A 17,631-nucleotide genomic window follows, 5' to 3' on the forward strand; every position below is an offset into this window, starting at 1 on the left:
ATTCCTGTCATTGCGAAATAACCAAGAACCAGTTCCACCCCGTTGAGGATTTGTTTGGTTTGTTCTTTTGTTGCTTCTGCCTCAGTTATATATACACAATAAGTTAAAGGAGGACCAAGTACAATACATCTATCTGTTCCACCAATTTCATTATATCTTCTAGTCATACGTGTTTTGAACGGTATATTCACGTAATTTTATAGCTCAAATATTAAAATACAACAAAAAACCCAAGTATCAGGCGCGTCGCTAATTGCGCACGAAGCGCATTGATTATCATTTGATTAAAGTTATTGTTTCGCATAACGCCTGTTATTCCATCAATGGAAGATGGCCGGAGAAAAATCCGAAATTTCTAGTATTGAAGTACTTCCGAGCTAGCAGACTTCTAATTTAAAAAATTCCACAACTCTTTACTCCCTCTTCTTCATGTTCTCAGCGCATTTCCAGTGGCGCATTCGGCGCATTCAACGTATTCTTTAAAATAAAGGAGCAGCGTAATTTAAAAACAAAATAGACGATTCATCTCGGTTCTTGTCAAGTTTTTCACGGTTCGATAGGGTCTTTACCATGGATAAAGATTCGTTATTATCGCAATTTACTGATATCACCGGTGTTGATGCGGAAAGAGCGAAGTTCTACTTGGAATCATCTGCATGGAGATTAGAGGTATATTTGAAACTTTTAGAGGTAAATAAAATTTTCCCATTGAGGACCCCGGAGCATTCGTGTAATTAAGTTCTTTCTCTAGGTTGCTTTGGCTGGTTTTTACGAGAACGATGGTGAAGCACAGCCTGCTGGGGACAGCTCCCCTGAGATAGAAGAAATACCTAATGTTAAACCTCCTGACAAATCTAAAAGTAAAGGTCGCTCCTCTTCCTCTCGGTGAGTAAAAACACCTGGAGTTGACTTTTTCTCGATATATTTTTGAATTTGATCAGATTTATTAGTGGTTTTGTGCCTCTTCAGTTTCGCAACAGTTTCTAGCCTCAAGGAAACTGTTGGAACGTCAGACGAACAAGATGACGATGAGGAAGGGCAAGCATTTTACGCCGGTGGTTCTGAGAGTAGCGGCCAACAAATACTTGGTCCTTCAAAAAAGAAACCAAAAGATATTGTTTCCGTGATGTTTAAGTCCGTTCAAGAGTAAGTAACTCCAATTGCAATCGATTCTTCCCTGTAAGTGTTGTAATTGATGGTGATATTTTCTGTTGGATATTGACGATAGTTTATAGTCTGCTTGGTTGTGGTAGTACTAATTGTGATTATTTACTCGAGTCTTTGTGTTATTAAAATCGCATTTCTTTATGATTTTCATCCTTCAACAGGCATGGAGCCGAAGTGGTCGATCCAAAGAGTCAAGCTCATGGCAGCAAAGGAAGAATGGCGAATTTCACTGGCACGGGTTATAAACTTGGCCAGTCTAATGATGATACTGTAGGTAAGTCTATTAAAATAGCATTATAAATTCAAAATTATCAGCTATTTTGATTTTTCCGGCTCTTCAATGCCAATGCAATCTCAACACATGTTTTTACGTTATGGGGATGGAATTGTTTATAATTAAGTGAATTATATATGTGATGGATAATTCTATGTAATATCTGGTTCTTTCCCGGCGAGCAAATGCAGTGAAGATTTCTCGGGTTTTGCACGGGGTAAGGTACTCGAGATCTCCTTCTAGGAGAAATGGAGGACCTTTATCGGTCCTCCATAGGTCCCTTCCTTAAGGACCTTACCGGATGCAAAACCCGAGAAATCTTCTCTGCGATGTGGATTATATTATTATACGTGTGAATTTTGAATAAAGTAAATTTTAATTTCTTGGTAGATAGATAGGTAACTGATAATTATCCATGAACCGGTCCTGGATGTTTGTAATTCACACCGGTGATGAGGGTAGTTTAGATCTACCATAAATCTAACTTGAACCTTGGATTGAAGTACTCAGTGATTGATGGCCTATTTCTTCCAAATTTACCATTCAATTCTCCTGGAAAAACTCGAGGCTCTTAATACCCATTTTTGAATTGTAAGCACAGGTTATGTACAAATATCTCATGCGTTAGATTCCATGACTATGAGTGAATTAAAATTGTGGATCTAAGGAAAAATGGTTTTCATACACATTTTAATTTCTCGCCATCTTAAGACATGATCTCACCTTTTGTTGGTACAATGTCATAATTTTTAGTTCATAGGAAAGTTTAAATAAACTTATTAATATCAACATAATACGTAATCACCAATCATCTTTCAAGGGTTCTAGTTTAAATCTCATATGAGTTGGAATTCAGAAATGTTACTCTCATTTCACACTGCGTGAAATGAGAATAACATTTCTGAATACCCTCTGTATTACGTGCACTAAGGACACTATTTGATGTAAGAAATTTACCGTAAGAAATTTAAAAGGTTATAAGATATTTTTCCTCGGTGTAATGTGTGCCAATGGTTACTTCTCTCTCCCTGCCTTACAGCAACTATGGCTGACTATCTTTCTTTAGTATTAGAAAATACCTGACGTCTGCTTTTTTTTTTCGAAAGCTCCTGCGTTGAGTTGAGTAGATGCTCTGACAATTTTAATAGTCATCACCAAGTTAAAAAAGTTACTTCCTAAGATTGATCCAAGAGTTATAGAACTCACCAAAACACCAAGAATCTTCTATCTAGAGCAGCGGTTCCCAAACTGGGGGTCGCGAGATGTATAAAAATAATATGGTGAACTATGTACTTAAACTTTGACCACCATTTTTAAGGGGTCGCGGCTAAAACGTATGGGCTAAAATGGGTCGTGGAAATAAAAAGTTCGGGAACCGCTGATCTAGAGGATTGCCACCTGTTCCCCCACACTTGGGAGATACTTTTTCTCAGAACCCACTCTCAAAATCCAGATATGACTTCAGCATATCAGAGCAAACCTGTCAGAAAAATGACCATTACTACCATCACTTCAACATATGTATACTGGCCCATTTTAAATCATACTTCACTTCAGACATGAAGATGCTGGCAGGATTGCCAATGACACTGTCTTCATCTGACATGAAACAATGGAAACCTTGAGAGCACCTGACAGTATGTCCAGTACTTGTCTTTTAATGGTTAATTTTTCCTGCATTAGGTATCCTGTTCCTTTTTATTTTTGGAATGAGGTGTTTCTACCACTGGAAAACATCAATTAAAATAATAGATTTCCTATTTTAGGAGCGTTATTTATGTTAGATACATAAAGGGAATTTTTACATTGTAATCTCCTGTATCAGATGAGGTCTCGAGTGTTTTTCTTACTTTTTACAGTTGTACAGTCACCTTCTACTTCCCGTCAAGATTCCCAAACAGAGGTTACTCTTAAAATGTGGCGAGAAGGTTTCAGTGTTGATGATGGACCACTAAGACGCTACTCAGATCCTGAAAATAGAGAATTTCTCGATGCTGTTCGACAGGGGTATGTTAAAATTTGTTGGAAATGCAATTTTTTCTAAAAAATTTAATTTAGATAATCATAATGTATTTCAATTAACTTTGAAAACAGTTGGTTACAGTAGGAATGAAATAAATTTGGTTATTCTCAGGGGTTACCAAGATGTACCCCCGATGTCAGGTGTCATTTTTATTATTTAATTTATTCCGCATTTTAAAACTTTAAGGGAGGTTTGCAAGTCATTACAATGTTTTAAAAGTATTCATTATAATTGTCTATGTCTCAAATCCATTTGTGTTTTATCTCATTATTATTTTGTTTAATTTCTTTATGGTAAAGTTGCCAGTCCACTCATTTTTTTGCTACGGCTGGTAAATTGTTTTATGTACTTATGAAATCTTGAGAATCTCGAATATCCCTCGGTAACCTTTTCATTCAATCTTAATCAGACTACTTTCTTATATGGTTACTATAAATTTTCTAAAAAAATTTGCTGAAATGATATGCACAATTGATGTAAACATTTTGCGTAGCAGGATTATTTAAACATTACAATAAGCAAAGCAAAACTCAAATCAAAATTCTATGATCATTTGATGATGAAAGCATAATGTAAGAAGTTTCAAAAATATAGAATTTTTTTTGTTATTATGAGAAATTCTATATAATATGATTTATATATTTTTGTTTTAGCGCACCCAATATTTGAATATATTCTGTGGTTTTTCATAGCAGTTTACTTTTTTTAAAATTACATATTCACATTTAACATAGTGATAAATGCGTGATTATTTGCAGTTGGATTATCCCCATCACTTCCTTAGCCAATTCCTCCATTCATACCCTTCTCCGCCTCAAAACAACTGTGTACTATTTCTGCAGAGTGGGTGCAAAAGGGGCTGATAAATTATGGAATAGAAACCAAATTTGATGCAAATTTCTGAGAAACAATCATGAGTATCTTTCCATTTGAGCTTTCCCATCATTATACCATTTTTCCGAACTGACGGTGGCTGGGTGGAAAATAGAAACTAGCCAATGAGAAGCGCTGCCCCTTCCACCTCTCCGTTCCCCTCCATTCCCTTCCCTTTTCCCCTCCATCCGGCCGATCGGCGTTGCCAGCCTTGGGAATAACAGTACTATTGGGGGCGGCAGAACGAGCACTGTGCGATTTCCAAAGATTCGGCTTGGCAACACTGCTAGCTGGAGATTGATGTGCACTGCACAGAGTTCGGAGAGAGACTGCGGGCTCTTCCACACTTTCTCCTGTCGCTCTTCTGTGATTGGCTAGAAGAGTGGGTGGGTTTCGAGCACGCTCAAGGTCAGCCGCCGTCAGTTCAGAAAAATGGTATAGAATGGATAATCCAAGCTCCTCTATATACATATAAATACATATAATTTGCCTTGTTTTTAGTTTGCCTTTGCTTATGCCTTAAAATATAAAAAATTATTAGTATTGAATATTTATATCTCAACTAATTGTGGTAATAAAATCTCTTATGAGATAATCCAATAAAATTAAGATGATTAGGTTTGTTCCTTACACTTTACTTGTTTTAATTTTGAAAAGAGAGCTGCCTCCAGAACTAAGTCGTGGGGCTAGGAGAGGCGCTGAAGTGCATCTTAACATGGAGGACCACAGGCATGAGGAGTTTGTTGTTAACAAGTTTAAGGCATTTTCTGGGAAAGGTCAACTTTTAGGGAGGTAGGTTTTTTCATTTTCTAATTGATTATTAATTTTTGTTGGCTGGAATGTGTAATTGATAACTACATCAATAAGAGTTATTGTTGGTATGATGCAAGTGAAGTTAGATTTGTCATCACTTAGAGTGAAATAGGCAGAAGAATAAATTAGATAGAATAAAATATGAAGTAACATGAAGCGATATGACTTGTCCTTGTGAAGTTAAATTTTTAATGGTTCAATTTGGTGATTTATCTCCATCTTGCTGTGATTCTTTTCCATTAAGTGTTTCAATGCCATTATTTTTTTTCTGATTGCCTGACTTAATATTTACCTCCCTAGCTGTGTGTGAACCAGGTAATGGAATTGTTTTTTCAAACGTATTTCAGCCTTATTAAATTCTACACATTTAGTATATACCTCGTTACTCATCTATTGATTATTATAAATATGGGAAACTATAATTAAAATTATTTTTGTGTTGCGTGGTCTCATTATTTCATTAATCAAGTAACTCATCATTTATGGGTTAAATACATATTTGTTTTCCCTTTTGCATTGAAGAATATATTTTTACTATTTACTAAGAAATATTCCAAATTTCTTTTAAATCCTAGATGAGACTATCAAATCTACGATTTAAAGGTGAGCACGTGTTCACTCGCATATCTGTTACAGAAAATTTAATAAATATTTTGCAGCTCGGTGCCTACAGTTGTCGGATCAACCAAACCTGTGACTGAAGGTGAGCGGGTGGCTAATGAATCAGCGGCAGCACAGTCAATAAATGTGAATGAAGATGAGCCATCTACCACCGTGCAAGTACGCCTAGCTGATGGCACAGTTTTGCAAGGGCGATTCAATCATACCCACACTGTGAATGATGTTCGGCGTTACATCACCCTGTATCCTTCTTACATCATATATTAACAAAGTTTTGTTCAAATTTACCCACTTTCAGGAAAAGTTGTCTCCCAAATAAGATCTTCCTTTTGCCTTCAAGAATCATACTGGAACATAGTCCTTGAAAACGTCCTAGTAACTTAGCACTGATGAGCTGAAGAGGACTTTTCCTCAGTACTGGTGAATCTTTTGACCACCTACTTCATATGTACCCGATTCGTTGATTAATTCCATATTCCTCTTACAGTCCCAGTGATACAAGTGTGGAGTTGTAATAATATTATTTGTAGGCCATATAAGACCCAAACAAGAAATAATTTTAACAAGAGGTTGATAATTTGGCATTTTATACTCCTAAAAATGTTGATTTTTACTCCCATAAGAGAAATTATTTCTTGCAGATGTTCATTTCATTGTATTTTATAATGAATTACACTCAAAATATTGGATTAAATTATATATTTTTTTTAATCCCCTAAGGTTTAAACAATATTTTGGTATCATTTTTATGATAAATTATGATCTTATTGTCAAATTCATCATTTTATCTTTTATTTTCAAAAATAGCAATATCCTTAGCTGTGGTATCCATTGCAACGGCAATTTTAGTGTATGTAGTTTGGTTACAGATAAAATATTTAACCTTGTTTTTTTGGCTAAACAATTCGGTATATGACCTAATAATCAGGTTATCAATAAATCTGTTTCACAAAACTTATAGGAAAATTTTGAAAGGCTCCAGAAAAGAATGTTCCCGCTAGGAGCCAATGGGTAAGCCAATTTACCCGTCACAAGTTAGGTTGGGTCTTCTCTCTCTTACCTTCAGGTTTGGCTGTTGTTTGCTCTCACTTATAAACAGTAATTTTTTTTCTGAATATATTCCTCTTAAGATGCCGTCACATATACCTGAGATGGCATAGTAAGGGGAAAGCTCGTCCTACTAGCTTGATCTCCACTTTCTGAAACAGGATTTTAAATTTCAGCAATGAATTTGGTCAACAGAAGTAAAGTTGAATGTAGCATGGCAGTGAGTAAAATTAGGCCATTCGTTCAATGGTGTCAGGCTCAACTTTGTGGAAGTTGAAGTTCACAAATGAAAAAAACGACTTCGTTTTCTTCCACTAATTTATTTTGACGGTACGACATGTTTCAACCTTGAGCGGTCATTTATGAGTTCATGTCGAAACATGTCGTACCGTCAAAATAGATTAGTGGAAGAAAACGAAGTCGTTTTTTCAATTGTGATTAGGCCATTCATTGTTTTTTGGAATTTTCTCCCTTTCATATGACACCTCACCCTTATAAAATGCTCAAAAAAAAATTCCTCTGCCGAGGAATTTTCCACCTTCTTAGGCAATGTCTGCGTTTTTATGAAAATATCGCCCCCCTGTGTCTTATCCATGTTGTATCATTCACATTTTTTTGCCTGTGTTTCCTTAACCTGAGAACAGTGCTCGGCCTCAGTATCAGCTTTCATCATTTGCTTTGCTGTCTGCCTTCCCCAGAAATGAACTCAAGGATGGTTCCAAGACATTGGCTGAAGCTGGAGTGTTGAATGCATCTCTACTTCAAAGACTGACTTGATGCAACTATTATTTAATTATTGATAATACAATTTGACACAGCTTTGAAATTTGTTTCGCTTGAAAAATTCTTTAGTAATCCCATTCCTTGTGGAATTCTGTTCAAAGAAGCCCATTATAATATAAATTGCAATGAGGATGTTCATAAATCTGTGAAGTTACAAACAAAATTGTGTTAATAAATTTTTATTTTGTATGACTTTCATTAGTATTATGTATTCTCAATTTTTATGATGCAAAAGTAACCCATGACCTTGAGTATCATGCCCACCTCAAATTTTGTACAGGCTGTAGAACTCTTGTAGACATGGGTAAACCGGATTTAAAATTCTCAAAATGGCACATAAATTATTTATCAAGGCACAAACCAAAATTATCAGTATTAAGTGCACCAAAGTAAAATTTATTACTATTAGAAATGGAATGGTAAAGGGTTCAAGAGTAATGTGCACAGGGACAACGATGAATGAAAAATTGAAATCAGCACCTGCATTTGATGCCAATAAACCTGTTATTTTACAAGATGCTTCTATTAGGGTGGTTTCCTATTAATTTTTTATTGCCTAAATCAAAAGATTAATACTCCTGGAATGCACATTTCACGCTCTTAAATTTTTGAATGACGGTATCTATTTTTTGCGACTAAATGGAAAGTGAAAAATTTCAAGCGCACGAAAACGCGACGGCTAAGTGGGAATGACGGGAAAAGTCCATGTGACGTATTTCTGGTTCCAGCTGTTGGCGTGTGAGGTGAGGCTTGAGCGCTGATACGACACAGGCCGCTAGCAGGTAGCGCTTGGCTTAAATAAGGATTATTATTCCCCTATCAAACAAAGGAAACTTTCAGAACTTAGGTATTTTTAATGAGTGATTATTATGAGATGTTTCCCTGAGCTCTGTGCCTCATGCATGCATTGGTAATCTGAGACGATGTAAAACTCCTATCTACTCGTATAGAAACTAGGTCCCTGTGACGTCACGTGGAGTGGAATCGCATGGGTGCCAATATGGCCTTTTTCAAATGAAGTTAAAATTGACCGTGGCCATTCGTCTAAACTGGGATTTATAAAACCAATTAATTTGTATATTATGAATACACTAATGGTGGGTAAGGAATCGCAATCAATGCATTTCGTTTTCTTTGATGAAGGAAACTACCCTATAGTGGACTGGGAACAATACTGACAATAGACTCTCAACCTATGGCTTTTGCTGCAAGATCCCTCATGGAAACTGAGACGAGGACAAGGTACTGTTGAAAAGTTTCTTGCAATTACGTACATGGACTATAATATTTCCACCAATGTGTCTTTTGAGGCCAGCAACAGTGCATACAGATCACAAATCCTAAGTGGTCATTACCATGAAGAGGTCAACAAAGAATCAGGACAGCTTCAGATAATTTTGGTTTTATTAGTGAAATACCAAATAACAGTTATGTCCTTAGAAAACAAAACATACAGACAGAGACTCTCCAGGGTATTTATCAAAAATCCGGGCCCGTAAATACTGGTTTATAAACTCAGTTATTAATTTAGTGAGCCAACACTTGGATGTATGTACACCCAGGGAAGATAAAAGACTTACAGGAGGCAACAAAGGCAAGGTTATGCAGAGAGATAAACAATGTCACACACAAGGTTGATCAGAGTACATTCAAGACTTTTCTCGAGAGAAGAGTGGACAGAGATGAGATATGCAGATGTGAAGGAATTCAGGGTGCAGGATGGTTATTAAAGATAAGAATTAAGTATTTAAGCATCAGGAAAATCCAGTGATGTATGACCGAATCCAGTGATGTATGACCGAAAGACTGGGCATGGAATGGAAAGAAGAATGGCCATTAGATAAAACAGGCTTCATACCATACTAAGGCATCACAAGAAGAATATATATTGAAGGATCTATAGTAGGGTTTATCAGGATTTATGGTAATAGGGTTAAATTTATAAAGGCTCCTTGAAAATTATGATTTCAAACATCATTCATCCTTTTGATTCAGGCAGAAAACATCACAAATGGAAGAGTATGATCTGGCTACCTCTGTCTGTCACACGCAAAATTGTTCTAATCAGTACAAAGGGGTCTCAGAATACTTCCACGAGCCTAGGAAAGTGCCAATCCAGGAATACAGAATTTGCAAGAGAGAGAGGCTCTACCTTGGATTTAGTCTATTAATGGTCTTGAGTCCCCCGAGGTCAGTCATTATATCACTGCATAGGCAAGTAGTTTACATTCCATTTGAGCACCATACACTATATCACAATCATGTGAATTCTCTTTCTTCTTTCCACCCTGTTCACCCAAGAAATTCTCAACCCCTTTTTCACCTAGTAGTTGCTCATCTCAGTCAAGACCTCACATGGAATTTTCATAAAAATTGAAACCCTCAACCATAATGTTACAATAGAGGATACTCCAGTTACCTCTCCATGTGCTCTCACCCACTGTGCAAATGCCTTTATGCAAGTCATTACTCACTAATGGTCAAGTGGTCTTAATTTCACAGAGAAATTGACTATAATTAGGGCTTTTACAAAAAATTTATTCAACATAAGATGATATGATTTACAAATTTCCAATGTTATTTCCCACAGGTAGAAATACTGTTGGGTGTAAATGGGTTGCTCTGCCATCATCACTGCACTTCAAGTTTTTTTTAAATAAGTACTTAAATAGCAGCAAAATTACAGCCTATATCAATCTTCAAGGACATGCATGGGGGTTTCCTCTATAAAGACCCCTTGCCCTCAGCTTTGCCTCCTGACTCTTACCATACTGCATTCTATCACTCCACCACTAGCCAAACTTGATGACGTAAAGCACCTAACTTACCTTCTAGAAAATGTAGAGAAACATGGAAACTGATCTGGTATGAATTTTTATTGACCATAGCTATTTTTTGTTAAAAGATACAAAAAATATGAACTTTCATTAAACATATACCAAGGCTGATATCTTTAGTATTATACCACCCATTGAGCTTCTCTATTTGGCTCATGCCCGAGTTGATACACTCGAATAAAATGTGACACAGGGTATGATTAAGAAAAATTCATTCATATTTGGTGAAATAACAATCCACTGATCAAGGCAAATTGGGGGAGAGAATATTCCCCACTAAAATTACAGAGGAAAATAGATGGAAGTCACCACAAGGTCATCCAAATCAAATTTTTTTCTCAGAAGTTCCAAAATGTGAAGTACCTGCACAACAGCATCATACCTATTTCTGCATTTCCCATCATTTTTTAAATTTTCAAAACAATAAAATTCAGAACTCCTTTTTTTTTAGAGGTATCATATACCTCCAAAGATGCTTTGAAAACAGTGAGTTTCCTACAAGGACTGTAATTTACCCTTGGCTATATACATATGTAGCTAACAAGTCCACAGATTCTATTTGATGAACAGATTTCACCCACCTATTACAAACTATGAATAACCAGTGAAACAAATTCCAAATTAACAGAATGAGAGGTGCTGATGCTAATTGAAGAGATCCAGGTTTAAAAGTCATTCATTTTTATTTGCGAGAAAATATACATAAATTATCAAAAATACATAACAGGTAACATCAAAATTCAATAGTGAATTACATCACAGTTTGGTACAATTATTTATTAAATCTAGGATATGGCAAAACCTGTGCAACGTCTAGATAGTCATCAACAATAAGGCAATTTATAAAATTGTGCATGGTGACTCACATACATGTTTTATATAGAGTATTGAAGCAAAATGTGTAGCTACCAAAAGAGTACAAATTCTTAATTATAAAAATTCCCAATGAACAATTATATAAAACCAGTCATCAGTGCCAAATTGCAGATTACTATCAAACATATCAATGGCAATCGGTATTTTACCTCACTTGGACTTAATATTGTACTAATCTCAGAGGCAAAATTAATGCTTATGTAAAATTATTCATTAGATAACACAATAAAAATCTCAAAGAAAATGTGCAATGCTAGCACTCTTTCCCCAATCAGGATAAATATAATTATTACCTAAGGGATCTGTAATTATCGGGAAAAAAGAAATTTTCACAGTTGGAATATTAAAAATATAAGAACACAAATATTAACTATATTTATGAAAAATCCGAACCACATATATATCATCAGTAACTTGCAACATTGAAAAGTCGCAAAAACCCTGTGTCCAATAAGTGACCTATTTATGTGTTCAATATGTGCATAATTTTATGGATACCAAGTAGGGTACACATTTTGAATGACATGAGGGCCACACTCCAACCATGGTAGATCAAAGGCCAAAATTAGTCAACAAATACATGTGAGGTGCACATACATATAGACTATTTACTTAATGCAAGAGGCTTCTCATGAGTGAATATGGCAATGCTTCCAATCACATAACTATATGCCCGGAAAGCTAATATACCATTCCACATAAGATGAATATAAATTCAAACTGGCAGAGGAAGAAAGAGTAAAGGAAAATAACCTTCAATCAATTTAAGTGATGACGTACCAGAATAAATGCAAGAGGAAAATTTATGACCGAAAGACAAATTGGTATGATCAAGGTTTACTGTTACATTCAACTGTGTGCTGAAATTCATATTACATACTTTCCAGGCAAATGGCCCTGAACTGTGGATTGAACCACGGAACTTAACATTTCTGAGCCACTGTAGATATAATTACGCTATCAAAGTTCCTTGATTCCATGCTACTAGAATCACGGAACCTGGATAGCATTAATTATTTACAAGACAGCTTTCCATCCCACCATTCTTTTCTCATAGGCATGAAATATTACACATATAAAGATATATGATGAGATATGAGCTTCCATGCATCATGAGTGTCATTTTTTGCTATGAGATCATAGACTTTTTTGGATGAAAGAACTTCACAAGATGAAAGAAAATCAGCTTCATGCATGAAAAAAACCCTGCAATACTGAAAATTTATGACACTAAATGTCATCATTTAAAATCTTCTGTGATAACTCCCAGGTAGAGAATTTATTGCATATCCCCTCCCTCTCCCTCGTATCTGAAGGGTTCATAACACATTCTGGGCTAAATATAAAATTGACAATGGGTAAGGTGTGATTTTTTTTTCTTCTCACCTCTAACCAAAAAACTCCACCGCATTTATTGAAAAGGGGTAATCATCGCCTCTTTAACAGCAAGCTCTCTGGAACATTTAAGATACCATAATCAGTAAAAAAAATTCTTAACGAGGAAGTTATCACTTGAGTAAACACTCCACAGAAGCTTTCATTAAAGGCCAAAATTTATACCTGAGAACCTGAAAAATGTAATTCTAATCTTGAACAATCTCAATCATCCTGAGGCCATGAAAAAAAAAGATTTTGCAATTTTTGAAGCCCACACAAAGTTATGGAAATGAAAGCCATTAGACATGTGCAGCAATCATTGACTGAAGGATTAGACACTTAGCGGGGTGGTAACAATGGCATAGTATACACACTTGTCTATGATCACCTCATAAATGTTAGACAGTTCTACTTTATCCTAAAGGAGGAAGATATAAACCTATCCAATCTCATTCAATCCCAAGCACTATAAATTTTGACTCTAAATTTAACCAGTGTTTGGCTATGGGTCATGAACATGAATTTTTCCTACCACTACTTTTGCCTGTCTTGGCTGCAATTTTTTTTTCATGCACAATGAGGCTGTATAAAAAATTACAGAAGCAAATGACATATTGTTAAACGAAGAGGCTAATGATAACTGAAAGAAATGGCATGAATGTAATAAAACCTTACCATTCCACACTTTATAATCTAGCACCCAATCATCCATTTTTATAATTATCTATGCCATTCCTACCTCCCTGAACGGCCTGAAAAATATTTTGATGGCAGGAATGTAAACTTTGAAATTTTGACCAACTACCTAAAAATTATAGTGAGTGACTGCCCTATGTAGACTACACTCATTTTTGTAGTACATCGGTTGAACTAATTTGTAAGTCCTAGCAAATAATATAGCTACTGATGGATATTTCAAAGAAATAACGAGTTACAATTTAATCAAATTCTGCAGTGAGATTACTACATAGACTTAAGCTCATCGTGTAAAGGTAACAGCTGTCAGCTGATGGTAAGTGAAATTTGAAAATCCTTAAAGGTAAATTATTGATACCACAACAACATATTCGTTGTTTTTCGAAAGTTTGCGCTGCATTGAGCAATGTGCATATGCAATAGTTGGCAGAACTTATTGCAACCTTTGTCAAAATACCCAACAAAGCTGACATAAGAATCATTATGGAGCAACTATTTAGTGTGCTGTTAAGTCTTGAGCTGTTGCATCTCTTTCAGAACACAATAAAAATCAGATAATATCATCAATAAACATACGTATTAAGTATTACAAGAGGATGTAGTGATAGGTATGGCCATAAGATAAAGCAGGCATCATGCAAAGGCCTCACAAGGCACAAAAGGTAAGAAATAAATCCATCCCACAAAATGTGAAGTCCTTCATAAAAATTGAAGGACTTACGACAATTACAAGAGCCTGATTATATGAAATAGATTTCATTAAACCATAATAATAATCCCTGACACTCTATATAGTGTAGGAATCCATTTAATAATTCACTGTTAAAAAATACAAATGATTATTTGTGTTTCTTAACAAAACCACAAATAATCATTTAAGAACAAAATTAAAATTGCTGGCCACTATTGAGTCATTGTCCACACAAAAAGACTTCCTAGAACAATAATAGAACTATTCTAGAAACAGCTCAAGGGTGAAATGCATCTATGAATTATGTATCACTAGCTTATGGATAAATTAAGTGAAAATCTAATAATGCTCCGTCTATCAAGTAGCCATCAGGATACATACAGGATAAGTTCTTGATTCCATCATCCTTCCAATAAAACACTTGAGATAAAATTCTAGGAAAATCAAACTTGGAAAATTTTGTAAAATGCTTACAAAGTTACTTAACATGTGACACCACCAATGAAATATAAGTTTTGTGGACTGGAGCGGAACATGTGCAATGCACAAATCAAATTAGGTTCTATTTTCCATTCATAAATTCAATTTAGTTTGGTGATTAATTTGTGCATTTTCACCTATATTATCATTTTCATGCATCCACACTTTAATTTGTTGATGTACAGGGTAACAAGGCGTTGAAAGGAGCAATAGTCACTTATGAGCATGGAAAGCATAACTTTACCTCTGGAAAAGCAAAACAAGGTCTGAGCACCACAAAATAACTATTCCTGTCAATGACATAAAACGCTCCACAAGTAACAACAACAAAGAGCAAGATGTTTGGTCATTCAATTTGTATCACAGCAATCAATAGAAGTAGAAAATACGAATTATTTGACGTCAAAGGGGGATTATAAGCTAGAAAATGGGACTTCAAAAAAATAGGGCATATTTCGTAATGTTTGTATAGTTCCAAACTTACTATTAGTTATCAAATAACAAACAACCAATACACGTAAATAAAAATGTAAATGCTTGATGTAACGCAGGACATGAAAAAATTACTATGTATTAATTTTGGAAGTCCAAAATTGAAATGCATCGTGCAGATCTGGATCAAATCTGCGAAACACTGGGTCGTGCACAACTCGACCTTTCCTACCCCTCTTACTTTTAAAACACATTCCATAGTGATGCACAGAGACTATGTCATTCGGGATTTTCTGAAAAGAAGAAGCCATAGTATGTATCGGAACAAACTTTGTACCAACCTCGGAGCGACGGTGTGTTTTCTGCAAAGGGAGCATATCATAATTACTAAGGGTTTTTCTGTTGTCGCTTATTTCCGTGCAAAAATCCACCCGTGATACTTTGAAATTAATTAACTTTCCCGATTCGGTGTAGTCATTGAAGAGAGACTGCAGTGTTCGATGATAACGAGGCACAATATATTGGTTCCACGACAGAGTAAATGCGTACTTAGCTCCAGCGGCAAAAGCCCTCAAATAACAATCAGCTGATATTGCTGCTTCAATCTCCACCGAATCCGGATGAGGGAAGTTCCACGGAATATTGATTATATTCAGCCCTTGATATTGTGGTTGGCCGTAAACAGCGAATGCAGTAACACCTATCAATTGATGATATGCAAAAAATCCCACTGCCTCTGATGCAGAAACGTATCCAGGAACGGTGCATGCGAATATAGTTACGTTAGGAGAACTTCTTGGCGTTGAACTCCGTAGAACAGGTATAGCAGCACCTGAAGTTTGTTCTTCCTTCAGGGAAAACGAGACAAACCGAGGTACTCTCTTTTCAACATGCGAGCTCTTGCAATACAGGTATTTGAATGAGGACCCTTTAATGTCTTCAACTCGAACTGAGAAACAAAATGCAAAGTATTATAAAAATGCAAATCAAGACTACATCCATGAAAAACAACGTAAAAACACTTACCATCGCCCCTGTTCGCCTCGACACTGTCCTCGTACCATAACCTGCATTCTAATGACCCTATGGACTCGCTTTCGCTATTAACAGCGATGGCTTTAACTTCCTCCATTTCTTTGACCCAAAATGCGGAGTACACGAAAAGGAAGTTGGAAACCCTTTGCCATGATGCATATACCCCAACTCCAGGATTAAATGTCCGTTGATTAAGCAAACAACTATGAGTGTCCACTTGTTTAGATTTCTGCGTAGGATCCCCAAAAAAATTCAGCACTTCGAGGACATACCTCAACCTATGATATTCGTGCCTATAAAAAATTAAGGCAGTAACGCTCAAAAATGAAACTATGATCAAAATCAATTGATAGTACTTCTTCATTTTCACAAAAAAGTATCACATTATGCCGCTAAGGACTTCCAACGGGAGAATTAATGTAAGATATCAAGCTGCCATCTACCGGCAAAATGTATAAGACTGAACCGCGATATGCGCAACATTACCACGACCCGACCGCCACCAGAGGAAGACATTCACTCGGTTCACAATTTACATTAACCTTAAAACCTCAGGTCTACTTCAAATAAAAAACAAAATCATTTAAAAATAATTTATTAAAAACATGTTACACGAATTAAGCGTACTTTATTCAGGCTTTTGGGTCTCATTGAGCAAATGAAAAATTAAATTTGAAATGCCTCAGCCTCTCATGTATGATATCATGCATTTGATTCTTTCTTTTGCACTAATAATTAATTTTTTCAAAACTTACCAAATTCTCCGGAGTCATCTCGAGGCAACTTACCAAATTTTCGGCTCTAACGCGTCAAGACGTGGTATGGCTCATTTACCTTTATCGATGTTGTCTTTACCCGTGCATCAAAGTACTTATTCTTTCCACATCACGGCAGTTAACTACACTCCACTGAACCATTCTCACTTAAGATACACTCAAGTTAGCTTAAAATCTCTTGAAATTACTTATCTTTATCTAGCCCGACAAAATTACTCAAAAATTTTACTGGAATTGTGAATGCACTATCATTCCCCTCAGAATACACGTAACCAATGGCTTTCATAATAAATGGCCTCACTCACTCACAACACTCACTCCCAAAACTGAAAAATCTCCAAATTCTGTATTTGCAACACCACCAAACGATGGGGAATTACTATCTCATTAGCACAAGTTACACGATAAATTCGTAAATCTCCCTGCACTAGCCAGTGCTGACTTAATGAAATTACACTCGCCACACGTACTATTCACATGCACAAAATGTTAAGGAACTTAGAACTTACACCGGCACCACCATTCAGCACTGCATCTCTTCCAAAGCTTTTTAAAATTACTAACCTGAATGAGCTGTGAAATCAGAATTTAATATTACTGCGGACCAATCTGTTTATATTAAGACTCAAACTGTAATTAATAAGATGATTGATAAACTGAATAAATTCATTCCAACAACAATTGACAATTCTACGAGGTGGATGTAGCCAAATTACAGCACAATTACTGTTAGTTGAGCCACTCACTTCTCACACTTCACAACTAAAAGCCAACACTCACCCACTCACTTCATTTGGTATTACAGGGTACCAGGAGCAGAGATGGCTCAC

At 35.9% G+C, this 17,631-nt stretch overlaps 2 protein-coding genes across 2 annotated transcripts; one reads left to right on the top strand and one right to left on the bottom strand.

The window, feature by feature from the left end:
• The first annotated feature begins 37 nt into the window (after positions 1 to 37).
• Positions 38 to 7,799, top strand: LOC124157612 (NSFL1 cofactor p47). The gene is made up of 8 exons (XM_046532482.1): positions 38 to 669; positions 752 to 885; positions 970 to 1,146; positions 1,329 to 1,441; positions 3,301 to 3,448; positions 4,995 to 5,129; positions 5,810 to 6,013; positions 7,463 to 7,799. Exons 1-8 carry the CDS (start codon positions 571 to 573, stop codon positions 7,593 to 7,595), a joined length of 1,143 nt encoding a protein of 380 aa, XP_046388438.1. The 5' UTR covers positions 38 to 570; the 3' UTR covers positions 7,596 to 7,799.
• Positions 7,800 to 12,451: 4,652 nt separating this feature from the next.
• On the bottom strand, positions 12,452 to 17,363 carry LOC124157616. Its single transcript, XM_046532488.1, has 2 exons — positions 16,017 to 17,363; positions 12,452 to 15,939 (listed from the first exon to the last, which is right to left on the bottom strand). Exons 1-2 carry the CDS (start codon positions 16,387 to 16,389, stop codon positions 15,125 to 15,127), a joined length of 1,188 nt encoding a protein of 395 aa, XP_046388444.1. The 5' UTR covers positions 16,390 to 17,363; the 3' UTR covers positions 12,452 to 15,124.
• Between the last annotated feature and the right edge of the window lie 268 nt (positions 17,364 to 17,631).

The sequence above is a fragment of the Ischnura elegans genome, chromosome 4, assembly GCF_921293095.1.
Source record: "Ischnura elegans chromosome 4, ioIscEleg1.1, whole genome shotgun sequence".
Taxonomy (NCBI): Eukaryota; Metazoa; Arthropoda; class Insecta; order Odonata; family Coenagrionidae; genus Ischnura; species Ischnura elegans.

Excerpts from the sequence above, each read along its gene's own strand:
- LOC124157612 (XM_046532482.1), top strand. The coding sequence starts at position 571 with ATGGATAAAGATTCGTTATTATCGCAATTTACTGATATCACCGGTGTT. Across the intron at positions 5,130-5,809 it reads AAAGGTCAACTTTTAGGGAG|CTCGGTGCCTACAGTTGTCG; the intron begins GTAGGTTTTTTC and ends AATATTTTGCAG. Across the intron at positions 6,014-7,462 it reads GTTCGGCGTTACATCACCCT|TGCTCGGCCTCAGTATCAGC; the intron begins GTATCCTTCTTA and ends ACCTGAGAACAG.
- LOC124157616 (XM_046532488.1), bottom strand. The coding sequence starts at position 16,389 with ATGAAGAAGTACTATCAATTGATTTTGATCATAGTTTCATTTTTGAGC. Across the intron at positions 15,940-16,016 it reads CGAGGCGAACAGGGGCGATG|TTCGAGTTGAAGACATTAAA; the intron begins GTAAGTGTTTTT and ends TTTGTTTCTCAG.